The 20,019-nt window shown below is 45.0% G+C and overlaps 1 protein-coding gene across 2 annotated transcripts in view; it reads right to left on the reverse strand.

Moving 5' to 3' along the window:
- AXIN1 (axin 1) overlaps nt 1–20,019 on the reverse strand; it is a 72,268-nt gene that overhangs the window by 31,606 nt on the left and 20,643 nt on the right. For both annotated transcript variants that reach the window (XM_021548599.2, XM_021548598.2), the window contains exon 3: nt 1,305–1,445. In XM_021548599.2, coding sequence (XP_021404274.1) covers nt 1,305–1,445 — 141 coding nt within the window. The remainder of the gene's footprint in view (nt 1–1,304; nt 1,446–20,019) is intronic.

Consider the following 20,019-nt stretch of genomic DNA (forward strand, 5'->3'; position numbering starts at 1 on the left):
ACTCTGTGTTTACAGCACTGCCATTAATAAAATCTTCTCCTAATTCTGTAAACCTGTCATCTCTCGCCTGAAGAATCAAAGGGTTTCTACTCTACAGAAAGACACTTTGCATTTGCACTACTTAAAACCAGACCAAACAGTGAATATTTTTTCCCAAATCCTTTTTTTTTCTATCACAGAGATGCAGTCACAACAAAATCTTGTAACCCCTTTTTTCTTTCTTTGCAAACCATCTTTAAGGAAGGCATCTCGTGGGTGAGATACATGGTGCTGTCATGAGAGACAGAAAGGGAAAATATATTTGGCTGGGGCTTATCAGCACAAGTTGTGTTAAAGTGCAGTGGTCACCAGACAAACTAGAACTGGTCAGCCACCAATCCTACTGCAGAGCAATCACAGACTGAGCTGTAACTCCATCTGCTGTGCTGTGTCCACTTCTGAGCTCCTTAGGACAAGAGAGACACAGAGCTCCTGGAGTGAATCCAGAGGAGAGCAACAAAGGGACTGGAGCATCTCTTATGAGGACAGGCTGAGGGAACTGGGCCTGTTTAGCCTCAAGAAGAGATGGCTCAGAAGAGACCTCATCAATGGCCATCATCTGCAGGGAGGTTTCAGAGGATGGATCAGGCTGTTCTGTGGTGCCCAGCAACAGGACAAGAGGCAATGGGCAGAAACTGATGCCCATGAAGTTCCACCTGAACATGAGGAAGAACTTCTTCCCTCTGCAGTGACTGAGCACTGCAAGAGATTGTCCAGAGAGGCTGTGGAGTCTCTCTCACTGGAGGTGTTTCAGAAACATCTGGACACAATTCTGTGAAATCTGCTCTAGGATTACCCTGCTTGAGGAGGGAGGCTGGACCAGATAACGCACTGTTGTCTCTTCCAACCCGACCCATTCTGTGATTCTGAGAATTTGGAAATATAAAATCTCAAGTGAAATACCCAGGTAACTAGGAGGCTCTGTCTAACACTCAGAAGATAATGTATCTAAAATCAGTTACTACAAAGTCATCCAACAATACCAATTCTTGCACCTGGCTTAAAAAACACTGCAGAAACTCTGACCAAATACCATTTATTTTAGATTGCTCAATAATATTTTATGCTGCAAATGTTCACAGAACTGGCAAGGCTGAGTATCCTACACAGTGACAAAGTAACTGAAAATAAAGTGAGAATGATCTTGACTATGGTCTATTCAGACATTTCCCCCCCACCCCAGCTGTGGCCAAGCTTCTCCTCCAGAACAAGGCAAGAGAAGCAGTGCTGAGGACACAAGAAGCTGTCCCCCAGGAGTTACTTACACGCTGCTGTCTGTCAGGGACATGGTGTCGGCGTCGCTGGACATGCTCTGCTGCTCGCTGTCGTTGGCACTGGTGGCTGGTGCCAAAGCATAGCCCGTGTTGACATAGTAGGGGTTAACAGGCTCTCTCCACGACCCATGCCTGTGAGAGAAAAATGAGTCAAGTTAGAAGGACACAACCTTGACCATGCTCTGCATCACCAGGCAGAAGGACTCTGCCTGGAGCCCCAGCCTCAATTCTCTGTTCTCAAATCTGTTCACACTGAATGAACACAGAATAAGCTGTGCTCACACTAAGTTGCACTGAGAGCCATGAACAATTTGACTCATAACTGGAAGAAGAAGGGAATTCATGGAGTAATGAAGATGACACTGTTAGAGATCAGGGAGGGAATGAGACTGTATGGAAGAAGTCCTGTTTCCATCAGGGTTTATGGAGTCCATGGGTTAGCTGCTTAGCGCTGTCATTCTATGAGCCTCTAAAAGCAATACCTAGACAGTAAGACAGCATTTTTATTAGTCAAAATAGGATTCTGCTCTTCTATCAGGGAGGGATGTGTAGCAGAGCTCACACATTCTATGCTTACTTTAACATTCCTCCAACGTGTTTGCAGAGAGAAGGAGGAGAAGCAAGAAACAACTATTGCTCATAGCACTGTACCTTAAAACTCTGAAAATCAGAGTCCTGCTTCAGTTCAGATCACAAAGTTCATCAGCATCATTCTTTATTTAACAACTCAGTAATCGGCACCTGGTGGATGTGATTTGCAATGGGCCCTCTGCAAACACCTCCATGGAAGGCACATCATGCAATGTGTGCTTCCCTGTTCTGCCAAGAAAAGGGATTCTGGTTCTGCTGCAGTGGTTGAAGTCCTACAGACAAGAGAAAACAGCCCCTGCCCCAATGAGTTTACATTTAGACAAGACAAGGAAACCCATGAGAAACACACAGATGGAGGAACCAGAGGTGAGGAAGACACCAGCAAAGGGTAAAGCTGGCAGTTTCTGTATATCTGTACGGAGTATAAATGCAGGACAGGCACTGCATGAACTGGGAGTGGCAGAGAGCGCATTTAAGGCAGAGGTTTTTGGATGCTGTTATGTAAAATATGGTACATGGTGTACCAGGACAGAAGCATTACCAAAGTATTTTAAAACCTGAACTGGACAGGGTTACAACCTTCAGCTAATGCATTGCTCACCCAGCTCCTATTTACCAGCTGTTTGGGTCCTCAGCATACAAACTAATTTCCTTGTAATTCAAGGAGTCATGGATATTCACTGGTCACTAGGAAAAATCATATTGTTTCAGGTCCATTATGGGGTCAGTTAGAAACAAATTACACTCCTACTCTCAGATAGAGAAAACTATTCTTTCTGCCACAAACCAAACAAAACTCCAAACTATTTCTTCTTGGATGATGAAGCTTAGCATAGTTGCAGAATGGTGCAAAGAGCATTCAAACTTGAGTCAGCTGAGGCTTTTCATTACTGTTTGACAGCAGGGAGCTTTGTGAGGTTTCTCCATGCTCAGGTACAATACAGAGTTAGTTGGGAATGAGCACAGGGATGCCTTGGGATGCTAAGTCACCACAGACACCTTCTAGCATGCAAACTTTCTGTCAGTCACTGCAGATGTGCACTGGAGCAAACTCATTTCTATATTCCATCAGATTTCAGAACAGCTTTCTAGGGCAAGTACTGGAAATAATTGGAACAAGTTCACCCTAAAAAGCAAGGGATAATAAGTGAAAACTTTACCAGCCCCCTTCAGCCATTCTCCCTGTGCAGAACGGTCAGTTCTGAACATTAAAGGAGTGCTGTGCAGTGCAACCCTCCTGTCAAATCCAACATGACAGTGGTGTGATGGAGGCTGAGACAACCTCTTAAATTGAGGCAGGAATGATGGATAGCTCAGGCCTTCCCTGAGGGCAAAGACGAGGATGATTTTTGGACAATCCAATTAAAATATAGCACCACCATCTAGTGGACCTTTCGCCAGGACTCTCTGCAAGAGGCATGGATTATTCTAGCAGTATACTAAGGAAGCACTCAGATATACAGAATAAATGCACAGGGCAATCAATTTCTCCTTTATATCTGTTGATACAAAGACAGAGCAGCAGAGAGCACCTGAAGAAGTTGCTGGGTGTGCAGCTGTGATGGCTGAAGGAACCAAAACTGAGCAGATGTGTCCTGGGAGGTCCCTGACACCTCTGGAGGAGCTGGAATGGCTGGGTTCTCCCACAACACTCCCTGGCTGTGGTCTCCTCACTGAGGATGCAGGTTTGGTCACAACTGTTGTATTTAGCTAAAATTACACACTTAAGCATGAATACAACAGGGATTACTTCCATTTTAGCTCTGCCTCTAATACATCAATGCAAATGTAAACTTTTGGTAAGCGTAAGGAGATGGAAAGGGTATAGGATTTCAAAGCAATCATAACAGGTTACATTACTTTTGAGGAATCCATCTGTATTCAATCCTTCTCCTAATGTTCTCTCTCCCTGACAACTCTCTTCAGCTGGCTCATATCACTATTTGAATGTTTTGTGCCGTGCCTCTGAAGAACGCTTTCAACATCTATTAGGAGGAAAACATTAAAGGAACATGGAGTCTAAGAAAAAAAACTGGTCACTTCTGATCTGGGAGGGGAGGCTGCTTTAAAAGGGATTCAGGCACCCTCAGAGCGATTTGAAGTGTCAGCTAAAAACCTCACATACCGAGCTCTATGCACTGATAAGGGCGATAAAAGGAAAGGTGAACATTTAAAGTTAGACTTCACAAAAATTCCTGCAGCCTTCCAGAATTTTATTTCGTTTTTTAAGACAGAAAGAGCAATGAGCATTTTTGAAATGAACACAGAACATTTCATACATTGCAGAAATAAAGCTGCATGTCTCTTCTGCAGTTCTTAGTTGCTCAGCCCTCAAAATAATCACATAGGGAACAATTATAACAGAGATTACAGCGACCTGAGTAAGTCAGCCTGACCAGCAGCCTTTTCTTTGCATGTAGCCCTCTGCTGATCTCTGCACATTCTGGCAATGCTGACAAGGGCCTAAACTGCTGTAGAAACATAGCAAGAATCTCTTTAAGGCTTCTTTCTATCTGTTCTGGGTTTATTTGGTGTGTTATCTTGGCTGCATCCCATCCATCCCCAGATTTCTCACTCCTCTAAGCACGTAGCACTTGGGACCTCAGCACCATCAGATCTTGGAGTGTCAAGTGAGCAGAGAGGTGAGGTCCTCTTCAGTACTGTTGCTCTATGTGGAGTTCTCACTGCATCCTGAGTCCCTAAGGGCATCCTTTTCCTTCCAGCCTGGGAACCCCAGTCTCCCTCACACAACTTCCCCCAATGGTTATTTAAATTTTAAATCAAAGATGCAAAGTCCCCAAACTTTGCCAAACATGCTACTCTGCTCTATGCAAAAATCCCAGGGTTGGTGTGCTCTGGGGAAGAATTGCATCATCTTCAGCACCCACAGTGGGAGGAAGAGCTCACTTGATCCCACCTCCAAACCCAAATCTGAGTGGCACTCCCTTTGGTTTTCACCAGTTATGTACCTCCTTCACTGATATTCTTCATCATGCATGGGAAAAAAAAACCACTAAGGCAAGAAGAAAACTTCCTTGAAGATGAAAGGCCTCTAGGCAACTAATTTCTGTAGAATTTAAATTTCCACTGGAGGGAATAAGTTGCACAATGCTCTACTGGCAGGTCTGAGAGACATGGTCCTTCCAAGCCAGCTAGCAGTTCCAGCATAGCTGGAACAGCTCCCAGTTTAACAGGGAAGCTGATCAATCTGAAGTTTTCATTGCTACCACCTTCTCCAGCTCCAGCACTAAATTTTTATGGCACTGACATTTTCTGGAAGAAAATTTTTCCTCAAAAGAATTGAAGCTGTGATAGAATCCAGGCAGGCCTCCTCTTGCAAGGGTGCCGCACCTCCCTGACCCAAAAACTCCAAAATCCCTGGTGGCACAGGGAGCTCCTCCAAACCCTTGCACTACCAAGGAAGCAGCTGTTTGAGACACAGTATTAGCAAATCAAAGAGATAAAAACTCATGAAGCTGACAACCATAAAATTCCAATGCACTCTCTCTAAACAGCTCTTGCAGAAGTTTTCCTCCCATGCCATAGTCCGAAGCTTTGGTCACCACAACTTTGGTGAGCAGCTCATTTTCAACATGGGAGAAATCCCATTTTCCAGATGCCAAAACCACCCCAACTTTATGAATCACCTTGGAAAGTTCTGAGTTGCAGGAGTTCTGGGGATGTTGGCAAGTCCCACAGAAGGACACCCCAACACGGGCTCTGCAGAAGCTCCAGATGTCTCACCACAGCTGATGGCAGGTGGAGGAGCTGAGATGCCCTCCCTCCTGCACTGTGGTGAGCAACCTCACAGCAGGACACAACTCCTCCTTTCCTCTTCTGGCGAGTGCTGTTTGGGCTGAAGGATGGTGCCCTGAGACCACAGATCAGGGCTGCAACTCAGTGGGACCCAACTACTCATTCTGTGCTCCCACCCTGCTTTTTCACACCAACTTCTGAAAAATTAGCTCAAACTTTTGCAGTCCTGTGTTTCTGAAGATGACTATTTCTAGGAAACCAGCACTAAGCATTACTCTGATTTGCTGTCTCTGGTCATTTTGCATTTGTGACTGGGAGGACGCTGTGACATCCTTCCAGTTCGTTATTTTGACGTGTTCCATTTATTCAGCGTGGGGGAAAAAAAGTAATTAAAAAAGTTACTTGCTTCCATCCAAGAAACAAAAACTCCTTCTAGAATCACAGGTTGCTGAGTCTCCAGCTGGCCACTTACTTCCAAAACTTACATCTCCAAACAAGCAGGTGATTGTCATATCCTTCATGCAGTTCCACATTCCAATATCACAACCAGTCAATCAAATTAAAAGCTGCACATCTTGGTTTATGATGCCCGAGCTGAAGCAAATCCCTTCAGCATGTCTAAACAACATGTGCTGACAAGAGTGTCCCAGCATCAGGGTCACCTTTAAACAAGGGATTACAACAGCATCCACCACGGACTCTGATTTACAAGATTACATTAATCCACCACCTGAACAGAAAAGTCTGTTTCCAGTCCATGGTACCAACAACAATCACAGAAGTAGCATTGTACAGCTTCTCCCAAACCATGATCACGGGAACATTTTGGAGCTAAGAACAAAATGTCTATGAAGATGCAAAGCTGAAAACCTTCACTCCTGACTGGATTTGATCTATGCTAAAGATGCAAAGTTGGCTCAAGAGGTTAAAATTGGGGATTTACCTGATAATCTGATAGCAGATTGTTGGGGTTGCTCCACTTAACACTCTTCCCAATTACTCTGGGTACTCAGACACTGCTGTGCATCTCAACTTTATCACTGCCAATGTCAGTGATAATCACATGTGTTCCAGGCAAGGGCAGCTTCTTCAAAGATCACATCAATTCTGGACAAGTTAATCTGTTCTTTGAGGTCTCCAGATGGCTCTTGCCAAGAAAGTTCACTTCCAGCTCTGCAGCCGGCGAGCGCAGCAGCCCCAGCGCTCTGCAGAGCATTACAAAGGAACCAGATCAAAGTTGTGTCTTACAAAAAAATGAAATCTGAAGTTTGAAAAGCAACAGCAGCCTGTCACTTGTAGGCTTAAAGACGACTTCTGCATGCTCCAGCTATCAGGGAATTTATGATTACAGTCTGGCTTTTAAAAGCTGATGAAAAAAACGACGCTCTTTAGCACTCCTTGCATTGCAAATCTGTATCTTCTTCCCTGTGTATTCATCCTCCCACACCAGAGGAAGAAGGGAAATAAATAAAAATGTAACTAAAAGTACAGATAAGGGCTCTTCTTCTCTTTTATTCTAAGGCACTCAATTCCATTTTAGGACTACATGGAGATTATTTTATGGGGAGCTTCAGCAATTATTGTGAAGCATTAAAGCACAGTTACAAAAGCTAAATCCAAGATTAACGGACTGAGTTTCCAGTTTCTAACTCCTTTGCATTTACCAAGGACATGCTACTTCTCAGGCAGGACTAATGTACAGAGGATGCATTAATTGCAACCAGTAATTTAGATCATAGGATACAGCAAGGTGGGGGAGAGGTTCTAGGAAGGAAGTTGAAATACAGGAAATAAAATATTTGCCTTAGGAGGCAAATAAGGACTAGATAGGCTAAATATTGTGGCTGTATTGCCCTATAGCCACCCTAACCTTCTTAGGAAAGGCTTTCAGACAACAGGATGAAACCACTGTGTTCCAAGGAAACTGCAGAACAAGTCCCTCAAGATTTCATCTAACTGCATCTCCAAACCAGCCCTCCCAGCTCCTCCTTCCCAGGGGAGGGGGAGGCTGTGCTCATTCATCAGCCCAATGTAATAAAGGATTTTGTCCTCTAGTTACAGGTTTAAAATCAAAACTGCAAAAATCTGAGTGTGATAAACAATAAAAGCAAATCCTTCCTAAAAACAATGCATGTCTTCCCTAGAATAAGACCACAAACCTCATTTATTTAATAGCTCAAAGCACAAGATAATCATTAAAATGAAAAAGAAAAAAAAATGGGCAACACAATGTCTGCACAACAATTAACAGAACAATTGGATCATCTTCCTGAAATAAAGCAAATGTTGCAGAACATTCTGTTCCATATCTAACAATAACAGGTATCTTCCTAGATTAATTTCAATATATTAGCCTGATCTTATACCATAACATAGTAGTTTTGTTTGGTTTTTTAAATGATGACATGATTCATATGAATCCTTATCTGCCATGAAAGGCTGACATTAGTAACATTTTCTACAAAATATACAGGATATTTGGCTGTATTAATTGTAACTGAACAAGAACCTCACTGCTTTAGAGCAGCCAGGCTGCATCAGCTATCCAAAAGCTGCTGTAGTGACTTCAAAAGCTACAAAAGAAGGGCAGACCCAGCAGTGTGTGTGCATTTTGGATATCCATGGTACACTGCTGCCACCCATGAGCCACACTCACCTCCACGTCCTGGCCTCTGCCAGAAAACACATCACAGGAGAACTGTTTTTAGTATTTTATTGGAAGGGACAGAATCAAGCTCGTGCAGGGATGTTCTGAACATCCGAGCATATTAACCCCTGAAACTCGTGGGACTTGAGTCCTCCTCCCTGATTTTCTGACCCTCCAAACGTGCTGTCCCTGGGGCACCAGGATCACTAGCACGGACACAGGTAGAGAGGGTTCGTAATGCAGTCTCCTTTTCCCTGCTTAAACTGAGAGCTGGGCAAAATTCAGCAAGAGGATGATTGGCAAGAGCTCTCCACTCTGCTAATTGGCTTCTCAGACTGAAATGACATCTATGTTTAACACAAGTGATTTCATATATATACATATATATGTGTGGTTAAGTGGATGAACACACAGAGCAGGCATTTCAGACAGCATTTCAGCGCCAGCTCCCTGCTCTCTGCTTTCCTTGGTGACTGTCCCAGGTAAATTGGAGCTGCTGGAGAGGGGAAACACTTTGCAAAGTGCTGTGGGGGTCTTTGCATGGGCCTCTCTGCTTTTAGCCCCATGGTTTTGCTTCCCTGGGAAGGCTGGCAGGGCAGCCGGGAGATGTAAAGGAGGTCCAGAGGAAACAATTCTTCCCAGAAGGGGCCACCATGTCACAGATGGAATAACAGCAGTGAACCTCCCGACAGTTCAGAGCCTCCCATGTCATGCCAAGCCAGCGACCACCCGTCCCTGCCTGCAGCCCGGGTCTGCTCCCTCGGCAGATGGAACAGGCAGCCCAAAGCGTCTCCCGGCATTCCAGCCCGGCCCGGCTGTGCCGACACCCACGCACGGCGGCTCCGGGCCCAGAGCAGCCCCCTGCCCGCACCGAGGGCCTTCGTGGAACAAATTACTTCCAAATGCCTGGCTCTGAGGCACAGGGAAAGAGGGAAGCCCAGGTTTGTACCTGGGTCTGCTCACAACATAAAGAAGGCAGCAGCTCCACTTAAAAACACCACTGCCTGCAAACTATCAAATTAATCCCAGGATTTCGACAGCTTTTCTTCATTATTTTTTGTCTCAACCAAACCACAAATTTACTTAATGACTAAACCAGGCGAGCGAGTACTTTGTTTTCCAGACAGCAGGAACGTTTCTAACGGGATCCAGGTTTTCAGAACACACGCTTACCCAACGTCAGACAAGGAGGGAGAGGTTCCATTGCTGAGATGTGTTTGATGCTTTTTTTAACTCCCTCAAACCTGCCAGCACCGTGGTCGGGGCATCTTTGAGCCCTGAGCCCAAGGAGAGGCACTGAGCGGGGTGAGGAGGAATACAATAAGAACACTGTGTTCCAGGAATGACTGAATAAAGGCAAGAGCATGCTTTTGGCCAGCAGGATTCAGCACTCTAACTCTGTCTGCCACTTTTCTTCTCTGTCTGAAGCAATGTTGTTTGTCCACGCTTCTCTGAAATGGAAAGTATTTCCTCTCGCCTGCTTGTTCCAAGGAAAGATCTGAGGAGGCCTGGTATAACCAGGCAGAACTGGGGATTCTCCAGTGACTTGACTCTTCTCTGCCAAAATTTCTGCTCAACAAGAAAGGGCTTACAAGAAAGAAATTATGAGCAGATTTCTCTGCAAGTTCAGTAACTTAAGACCAAGGTCTGTAGAATGAGTAAGTTTCTGGATGGAAACAAAGCATGCAGCTTTGGCCAATGACTCCAGATCATTCTCTGCCTTCCTACATACCTACAGAGCCTCTGGAGTGCTCAAAAAGGTACAACAGGGCAGAGACATCCACAGGTACACGGACCACACTGGGGAATGGGAGCCACTGGAATCCAAGGCTAAATAAGACCATGGGTGCTCAGTCCTTCCTTGGACCACCAAAGTTTTTCAGGAGGGCATCAATCCCAGCACTGCTATTCATTGTTGTGTTGCTTTCAGGGATAAATTTCCCAATACTTCAATCACAACAGTGGTATTGCAGATGGCTGAAATGAAAGGGGAAGATATGCAGCTCAGGGGGGCTCTGTTTTACAAGGACTACTTGCAGCTTTGACATTAAACCATTTGCCTGTACCACTGGGCTGTGTAACATAAGCTGAGCTGCACAACCACAGACTTGCCAGCCTCACTTGAATTCCCCTCAAAACAATGGTATGAAACTCAATACTCATTACCAATTCATTGCCAACAAACTTGGAATTTTAATGAAATTACAAATTTGGATGGCAGAGGAAACCAGCTGAGGCAGTATTTTGAATGCCTATGAGGCACCTAACTTAGCACCTCAAAAACACTCAGCTTTGCTCATGAAGACCTTTGAGGAAGCCCTACTAATGATGAGGTGGGCAGAATTAGCAGTAATCCTGCACAAAATAAAAGACTTTATTTCACTGATTAAGGTCTGGCTTACAAGGCACATGAAGAGAAGGGGTCTGCCTCCAAGCAGAGCTGCTCACTGGTGTCTTGACTCCTACAGAAATGATCCAAGAAAGTTCTCCCATTGAACAAGAACCTTTGAGGTGAATGAACTCTGACCTCAGCTGTTAACAAAACCAAAACCACGGAGGGCTGGCAAGACCTGGCAGAGATAAAGCTGAGAGTCAAGATTTAATAGTGCTCCCAGAGGGGAGATTCAGCTGATTAGAAGCATCCTAATCTTCCCTCTCAGTGTATATTAAAGGTCAAGAAGTGGGATCAGATATTGGCAGCACATGAAAAAACAAGTCAGTCAAGCAAAAGACCTTCACAAAGACGTTTCATACCTTCACATTAAAAATTCCTGCAACGTCTTATTTAACTTTACTTCCCTCTAAGAAACGCATTCAAGCTTAAAGTCAAGAGACCATTAGATTGGGACAGAAAATAAGTACCCCTGCAGAAGACTTCTGCCTCCAATCAGTACTTTATAATGAGCAAGAGTTCATAAGCAACAGCTGACTGCAACCATGACAGATAAGCAGGTCTCAGAAGCACAACACCACGAAACAGAGCTTCTCTAGCAGTGCTCTGGAGTCACACAGGCTCCCCAAATGGGGTCATTAAAGGATACTTGTTGGATGTTAACAAACGGCAGGCTGAATCAACAACAACATACTGGCAAGCTGCAAAAAGCTTTAAAACTTGCTCTATTATTTATTGCTCAGCTCTGAAGAGATCACAACAAAAGTATAAATCCTAACTCAGTCTCCTGGTCACTACTGGGAGCTCATAATCTGACTTTCCCTTCACAGCTCAAGCCGACCTGGCCAATATAATGCAGGGGCTGGGGCAAGAGGAGTGTGGACAAGTCATGTTGTCCTTCTGACATGATCTATTAGAGGTTGACAGCAATGACAAGTCCTCTAAAGACCTGTAATAACAACCACCAGAAGGACTGTAAAACACAGAAACTGTGTTTAAGGGAGACACATGCTGTTAAAAAGGGTATTTCCTTTTCTAGAGATACTTATTTTATTTCTTTTTTAAGAGTTTAGCAGACTAGGAGGAAACAACTTGCTGTTGTTCCTGGAAAATAGACATAGAGAACGAAGAAAGTCTTGTGAAGCTGCTACAAACAGCCCTCCTTTTAAACAAAGATTAAAGTAACTTTTCCTTAGATGGTGAGCATGAAGTATTCTTTCACAGTCCTAGTTTTGGGACAGTCACCAAACCTTGCATCTCCAGCCAGACCTGGAAGCCAAACCATCAATCGCTGCATATCTAAAAAGGAAGAATGAAGTCAGTGGACTCAGTTTCCCATTTCTCATGGCTGTTCTTTAACAAATGGATCTAAATTTGGTGTCTGACTGGCAATCCAAGAGCAAAGAATTTCAGAGCAGTGAGAAAGATGGAGGAGACCTGAATCCAAAGGGAGCCAGGGCAGGTGGGTCAGTGATCTGTTTACTGGGAATTCCTTGACTGTAATTCCAAGGTTGTGTGCTGGATATGCTCTGCTGCTGAGGGTGACACGTCTCCACAGGCCTTCTATATAATCCAAGGTGCAAGAACCAGTTCACCTCATTGAAACATGCATTAAAACGTTGAGAAAATCAGCTGAAGGAGGAAGGGAGGGGGAAAAATTAAAAATAAAAGAGTTGCTCATAGGAAAATTGCACAGGAGCTCACAGGGTCATTCCTGGGACACAGCAATACCAAAGGGTCCAGCTAAACTCTAGACCTGGGGGGAGGTGAAACACCTTTAAATCTTTGGGAGGTTGATACTTGTGGTCCATCCCCTTAAGAGGTTTGGCCACTGCTTGGGCAAATCCTGTGCTTGTTTTCCCTGGGGGCACTTCACAGCAAGCAAAACTTGGCTTCAAGAACTGTGCTGGGGTTTGTTGTTATTTTTGCCTTCAAGATTTTTTCTGTTTTGATTCTCATCCATTGGAACAGGCAGATATATGGGCTTTTACCTTTATTGCACAAATTCCACAATATCTTTTCATCTGGTATGCATTATTGTGGTATATAGATGAAGTACCATGTCCACTCCAAGTGCTATAAAATAACTGTTTGAAGCCTTGTACCATTCCTGCTTATCTTTCTACAATTAAAACCAGTTGACAGCTCCACACTTACTCAAGAAGAGTGACAATGCAAGCAATGTGCTTTTTGTTCTAAACAAATTAACCACTGTTCAGATAAAAGATGACTGTATTTGGTTTTTACCTCAGTTTCTTAAAGACACAAGGTTAGATGAGCAAATTCTGTGTGTTCCATTGATGCCTTTTTAATCCCTCCAGAAAATCTGAGTACAAGGTACTTGCTGACACCCAACCAAATTCAACAGGGGAGGGAGGCCCCAGAGACACCGATAATTAGTGAAAATGGGGCAGTGTGGAGGGACTCTTAAGTGTTCTGAATAACTGATCTCAGCAGAAAAGCTGCAAGGAAAGAAGATCTTACAATCACTTCAAATGCTCCAGCTCCAGCTGACAACTCTCCAGACACTGAATACAGCACAGGACCATTGCAAAAGTCACATTTTTGTAGCTCTAGAGGTGAGACCTGGTTTAATTCTGCATTTTGGATGGCAGTGTGTGGGCCTACAGTCACCCTCAGTTGACATGACATGTCGCTGACACCATTTTCTTCTTCTATAGCAGAAGTAGAGCACTGGAGCTCGTCTGACCCACTGCCACATTGCAATCATCCCACGTGTCATAACCAGAAATGAAATTCCACAGATGAAGGGAAAGGCTGTTTTCTGTGTATGGCCTGGAGCACAAGAGCTGTGAAACAGCGGAGCCCATCTGTGTGACACAAACCCACCATCTGTTACTGAGTGCATGTGGGCCACACCAGACAGAATTTCACTGACCAGGTAGGTACTACAGGAATGCATCATTGCTCTAGATGTTTTCTCCTTAAGACAGCAGGGAAAAGCAATCTGTGAGTAGGAAAAAAATATATCTTCTGCTCAAAACATATCTCTTCTGCTCATGTATCACCATCTCCTCTCTGTAGAACTTCATCTGCTCAGGGCGTAGGGTAAATTGATTCATATCCTTATTTTCCCCCCTCTTTGCACTTTAACATCACCCAAATCTTATACTGAGTGCAGCATTACTCACTTTGCTGGAGATTCCTCTTGGCAATTTCCACAAGTGTATTCATTTGTGCTGCTGTTCTGGAGGGAGGAAAAGCCATTTTTCTCTAATGCACAAAAAGCCAACTGCAACGCTGAAATTGTCACAACTTTCTCAAGACGTGGGTCCTCAATTTGAAATGCTCTGGGCTTAATACACAGTGTTTTTAAAGACTTCTGCCTTGATGCATGCTCAGCATATCAGCAAGTCTGATCTGGGTCTCAAGTAGCAGACAGAAAGCTGAGGCACACACAGTGACTCTCTCCCAGGGAGAAGAGCTGACTCCCAGCACTGCTCTGGCAAAAGCCAGCACAGAAGTACCTCTGTTTTGCTGCTTGCATCTTCTGTCTCTGCTACTCCAGGGCTTTTCAATGACACAAGAGGCAATGCAGATGCCCTGTGCACTTTTCTTCCTACCTGCTCTGTTGGCTCCTCTGGCTCAAGCCACTCCATGCATGGAAAAAGCAAGAAGGCTGAAGTACAGGCAGTTTCAGCTACAGCACCCAAAAGCTCTGGGAGGCATTGGAAAATCCCTTTCCAGTTCCAACACCCTGTACAGTTTGTCTCTTGCTAGCTCCCAACACCACCTGCTTACTGCTGGAGGCACTCCCCCTCTTCACCTCCTCCCCACCACTGCATAAAAAACATTTTTTTTGTGAGTTCCTTTTCTGGAGGCTGTGAGAAGAGAGCTGGCTCACCTAACAATGAGTGCTGAAGGCTCCATGATCAGCAGCAGCAGGAACTGCAGTTTCCTGTCTCTGAAGTCTTAGCCATGAGCATCGTCACAGTAAATACATTTTTTGGATACTCTGACTGCCAAAATTTTAAACCATCTTCTATAGAGCTTGTGCCATTTCACAAGCTTATAATTCAGTCATATTGAATAAATTCTCACATGGATGGTAAAATACATGTTCAAGCTGCCAGCATCCCTCCCACCTCCAGCAACCCACTTGCCAAACCCTGGCTTCAAAGTGGGAAAACTGGAAGGTTATCAATGTAAAGTAAATTGTAAGACTCTGACAGGAACAAAACAATGTAATTTCCTCCCTCTCTGTTTTTACTAAAATTTGCCAAAATAATTCAGCCTGAGGCAGAGTCTCAGCATGGAAGAACACCAAACAACACAGTCTGATAAAGATATGAGCAACTACAACAAAGTTCTATATAATGGGGAATGTTGGGCAACCATGACTACAGCCACTGCTGCCAGCTCTGCCTATAGCATCAATGAGCAATATTATAACATCCCCATTAATCCCCTCTCTAAAACTATGAGTGAGTCTGGAGTATGACTCGTAATATCCTTGGCACGCATTTTGATCACAAAGTTGATGAAAGCAGCCGTCCCTGAACCCATGTATGAAAACTCTAGATGAATTAATCACAGCATGCAAGAGCTTGTGACACCAGTGTCTCCCTGAGCCTGCACATCTGCAGCTGCAGCAGTAGGACTCCTGTGTCACACGATGTGACAGCAAAGTGACACTGCTGCCAACCTTTGCTGCTCGTACTTTGTCACATCCAGGGAAGAGAGGACAGTATTTGCCAGTGGTTTTTATTCTAGTAGTAACCTTTCTGGGCTATGTGTACATCCAGAGGGTGATGTAAAAAACACTGTAAGGCAGCTGTGTGTGTCTGTGTGTGTGTTGTTAACATTCAATGGCATAATCTCCTCGTTCGAGATGATAACAGATATCTGTGTATTCTGCAGATGCATTTGCAGCTTGTAGCAAATAATAAAGGAATTTATGAATTCTACTGTTGGTGACTTGGAGCCGTGGATTCTTCATGTGCAGGATCACTTTGTTCCTTTCCTGTGAGCAGCAGGGTGACTGCCTGGTGGGACTGCCTACCCCAGTCCAGGTGAGCAGACAGAGTAATTTATCACACTGCTTTATCCAGAATAAAGAAAAGGACTTCCCCAAGCACCTATTTCCTGACACTAACCTTGCAAACCCTCCTTCTCCCTGCAGGCTTTATTATCTGGGAAAAGCTAGGGAACTTTGGAGCAAAGAAATATCTGCACAATTCCTTGACTGGGGCCAACCCCAGGAGATGAGAAGGTCATGCATGTCTGCAAGAAGCTGACCCTGGAATGTTCAATAATAATCCTCTTCTACTGCTGGGAATGCAGTTGCACTCAAAAAAAAAAAAAAGTATTGGGGATTTTGTTTTCTGCTGCAAACAGAGGAGAAACAGGGCTACAACAGCTCTCAACAACTTAGGCTTTGTTTTTGGGGAGAATGCCAATGCTGAGGAAGACTTCTGTCCTGCTGGTAGTTTAGGGCAAGTTCACAAAGTGACAAAACTCTGTGAAAACGTGGTTAAGAATCCAGGAGACTAAATATACCCCCAGAACTGTGCCTGCTCAGCTCTTCACCTTAGAGAGAAGACATTTCTATCAGTCCTAAAGAGGAACCAAGGACCATGATTCCATCACCAGGAGAGGATGTGCTGGAGATCATCAGACCCTAGAAAATCTGATCCAGATCAACAACACTTCCCCAAGTGACAAGAACTAGCAGGGCAAGGTCACCTGTCTGGCTGAAATTCAGCCCAGGAGGGCTGGCTGAACAGCAGTAAGAGAGAGGGCTCTTCGAACTTAAGTCTAAAACGTGTAGAACTTTTAGTTCTAGAGCAAGAAAAGATTTTGACCCAGTTTCAGATTTTAAGTCCATCTCCTAAACAAAAGCAGCTGAAGTTTAAATGAGCCAATTCTGCAGATCATTATGTTGCTATTACACAATTCCTTCTAATCCCTGAAGTGTGGAAGATGTGCCAACGCCAGCCCAGGCACATCTTTGTCATTTCAGCTGGACTTCCATCCTTTCCACTAAAGATTTTGTTCTGCTAAACCATTCTTGATGAATGCCAACACTAAAATCTCCCAAATATTTATTGCAATTTCTTTGGCCACACTATCACAAGTGCCTAAATTCCCCTCCTCAGCTGGAGAGCTATCTAGACCAGAGGTCTCCAAATCTTTCAGCCAAATAAATATCACAAAGACTCATGAGCCCTATGAGTAGTAAGGGAGAGATTGTTTGTGCTACAAAGGGAACAAAAATGACCAGCCATCCCCTGCTGGCTATTCTCCTCCCCCAAGAACTTGGTCTAATCCCCTCTACCCTAGAGTCCGTAAAAAACAATGTGCCAAGAAAAGGGAGCAACTGCTCTGCATACTGATTCCCTGCAGCTTGGACATAGCTTGTGGAGGACCACTGCCAGCCAACTGCTGAGAGCAGCCCTCTCTGAGATACTGTGCTAAGACAGAGGGGGATTTTCATCCCTCTGTCTTAGGGACTGCCCAAAGAGACTGTTAGGATGGCTGCAGCTCTCCTGGGATTGTGCAGCAGCAGAGCACTTCCCATCTTTGTGTCTCCTAAGCCTAGCAGGTAAAAGGGCTGTGGAGCCCACAGCCACTCTCTGTGACAGTCCAAGAAGCAACCTGGCCTCATCCAAACATTCTGGGGAGAGGAGGATGCAGTCCAAGGAGAACACTCCTATTTCTCTTCCAGTGGCTGCTGACACAGCACCCTGTAGGTGAGGAGGTGCACACACTCACTGGTGAGCCAGGCAGGGAGCAAGGCCCTGAGGTGCCAGGGGAAAGGGGGAGATGAGCCAGAAACACGGGCTTATGGCCACCCCTGTGTGCTCCAGTGTGCCAAAGCCAAACCTGGAAGCACTGCTGTATCTAAAAGAAGCCACAGTTGAGAAGGCAACATTATAAACCTATAAAAATAAGGGTTTACTGCTGCTGACTAGCTGGGACATGCAGAACATATGTTGCAGGGAACATAGCATGGTTTTATTAGCAAACACAAAGCCATTCATGCCGACTGGCCCAAATGGGGTGGGTTGAATTAAGAGAACAATAGCAGTTCATCAGATGGCCCTTTCTTTCACATATGTGTTCAACTTACTGCGCTAGCAAATACTTAAATCAACTTGGAAATACATTTTCATTCAAAGAGACTCATGTTATTAAGACATTAGACTGAAATAAAAATAATTCAGAATGTAGCCTATTCCTGATGCATTAAATAACTAAATTTAAACCATTAGCACTCAGGCAACCTCCTCATTTTGGAAATTCACTTTGTGACCAAGGGACTATTTGCCTGATTTAGCCCAAGCCAGCACTTTGCAGCTCTCCTGAGACTGAATGGGATGGTCTTTCAGCAGTGAAGACAGTGAGTGCTGCATCACTGCCCAAGTGTGTGGGTCACAGGAGAGCTGTGCAGCCTTTGAGTTGTGCACGGGAAGATGTGCTCAGGCTCAGACCAATCTGAAAGGAAAAAACCGATCCCGTTGCTTCAGAGGCTGATGCTACCACATCTCCAATTCGACCATGGATTCCAGTTCCCCAAATAAGAAAACAATAGACACCAAAGAGGAAAAGTGGGAACTGTTGCTTGGGGAAGCTTGCCATGACATGCTGGCTGGAAGTGTGCTGGGACTAAATCCTGCTGTAGCCAGGCTGGGGCTGAGCACACCAAGGCAGCCCGCAGGGAAGGCAAGGCTGGCTGCTGGATCTGGCCTGCCTGCTCCCTGCCTGCTTCCTCTCCAGCTCTGCTCCAGTGTACAGTATTTGTGCTGCTCACTCACCCCAGGGTGGGAGGGATGAGAAGGGCTGGGACAAGCCTGGAGATGGGCTTGGGAAGGACAGACTTCCGAAGTGACAGCAGGCTCTGGCTCTAACTGTCTTGTGATGGGCACTCTGCAGTGACAAGCATCTAGTTGTCTCAGTCTTGTTTTATGCCCATTTTTAAGACTTGTGTTTTGCAAAAAAAAAAAACGAGGTAGGTGACTAGATATGCTGCTGGTTTAGGAACAACCTGCCTACTTAAATTACAGATTTGCCACAGGACACTGGAACAAATGATAAGGCAGCATCATCCTGGCTCAACCTTTGTCAAAGAATTCCTAATCTTCTCCGAGATTAGATTTTTGTTCTTCTTAACTGATGGCTAGACTGCGGGGGGCCAGGCCCAAAAATGCAAATTAATTACATCAGCTGTAATTCACACCTCTGGATGTGTTTGTTAAGTGTTTTTTTATAAGGCAGTTTGGGGGAAAAAAATCTAGCAGTGTATCACCCTGAAGTATAGATTTTTGTTATGGAAGGAGCACAGCATGGGTTAGGGTTTATACCCCAACAGGTGAATTCAAGCAGCCACAGTTTATTTCAGTGCAGGACTGTGTCCATCAGCTTGCAGAGTTCAACCAGACACCTCTGAGATCTGAAACAGCAGCAATAATACAACCATAAAGAGAGCTCAGCTCATCATCATCATCAGTGTGTAGCCCAGAAATCAGTCCCTGTCACACATGAGGGCTCAGAGACACAGGAGCTTCCCAGCCACTGCTGAGGGATGTCCCTGCCCACCATGCAATCACACCAAAGGAAAGCTGAACCTTCACCAAGGAAGATGCTGTTCCTCAGGGGCTGGAAAATCCCCCACCCTAACACAAGTCCCAGAGTCTCCCCTCCTCAGCTGAGTGAGCAGGGGCCTCCAAACACCAGCACTGTGCAAACAACACAGAAGTGTTTTGGCTGTAGCAATCTTTTCAGTATGACCTTGAGGTGAAGAACACAGCGCTGCTGGTGAGTCTGTGAGAGCCAGCTCGGCGTCTCACTGCACCCAGAGCTGACAGACCTGTGTGTAGCTAACTCCATCGTTGCTCCTACAGCACAGGGACACTGGGAAAGCCTTGGTCAATCTTACACTGGTGCAAGGACAGTGTCATTTCCCTATAATTCACTAGAATGAAACTGCAGAGTGGCTTGGTTTGCTCAGAGAATTCCCAGTGCACAGCGTGATGGCTGAGGAAGGAGGAGACCCAACCATGCCTGAGCAGTCCTGGTTAGTCCTAACTAACCCACACTGTGACAACATCCAAAGGGAAAACTCAATGCTTCTGTCCTCTCCCCAGTTCCTTCCTGCTCCTCCAACCTGGGGACTACAAAGAAAACCACCAGCAGCCCAGGGATGGATGGGCAAAACTTTGATGGGTATCAGATGATCAGCACCCGGAGGCTGATGGACAGATAGTGGCCCCAAGCTCATCCTGCTGGAATGGCACGTCAGAAATGCCCTGGCATTCTGCTTCCCAGCAAACAGGGTGGATGGGTAGGATGGGGTAGGG

The sequence above is a fragment of the Lonchura striata genome, chromosome 16, assembly GCF_046129695.1.
Source record: "Lonchura striata isolate bLonStr1 chromosome 16, bLonStr1.mat, whole genome shotgun sequence".
Lineage (NCBI taxonomy): Eukaryota > Metazoa > Chordata > Aves > Passeriformes > Estrildidae > Lonchura > Lonchura striata.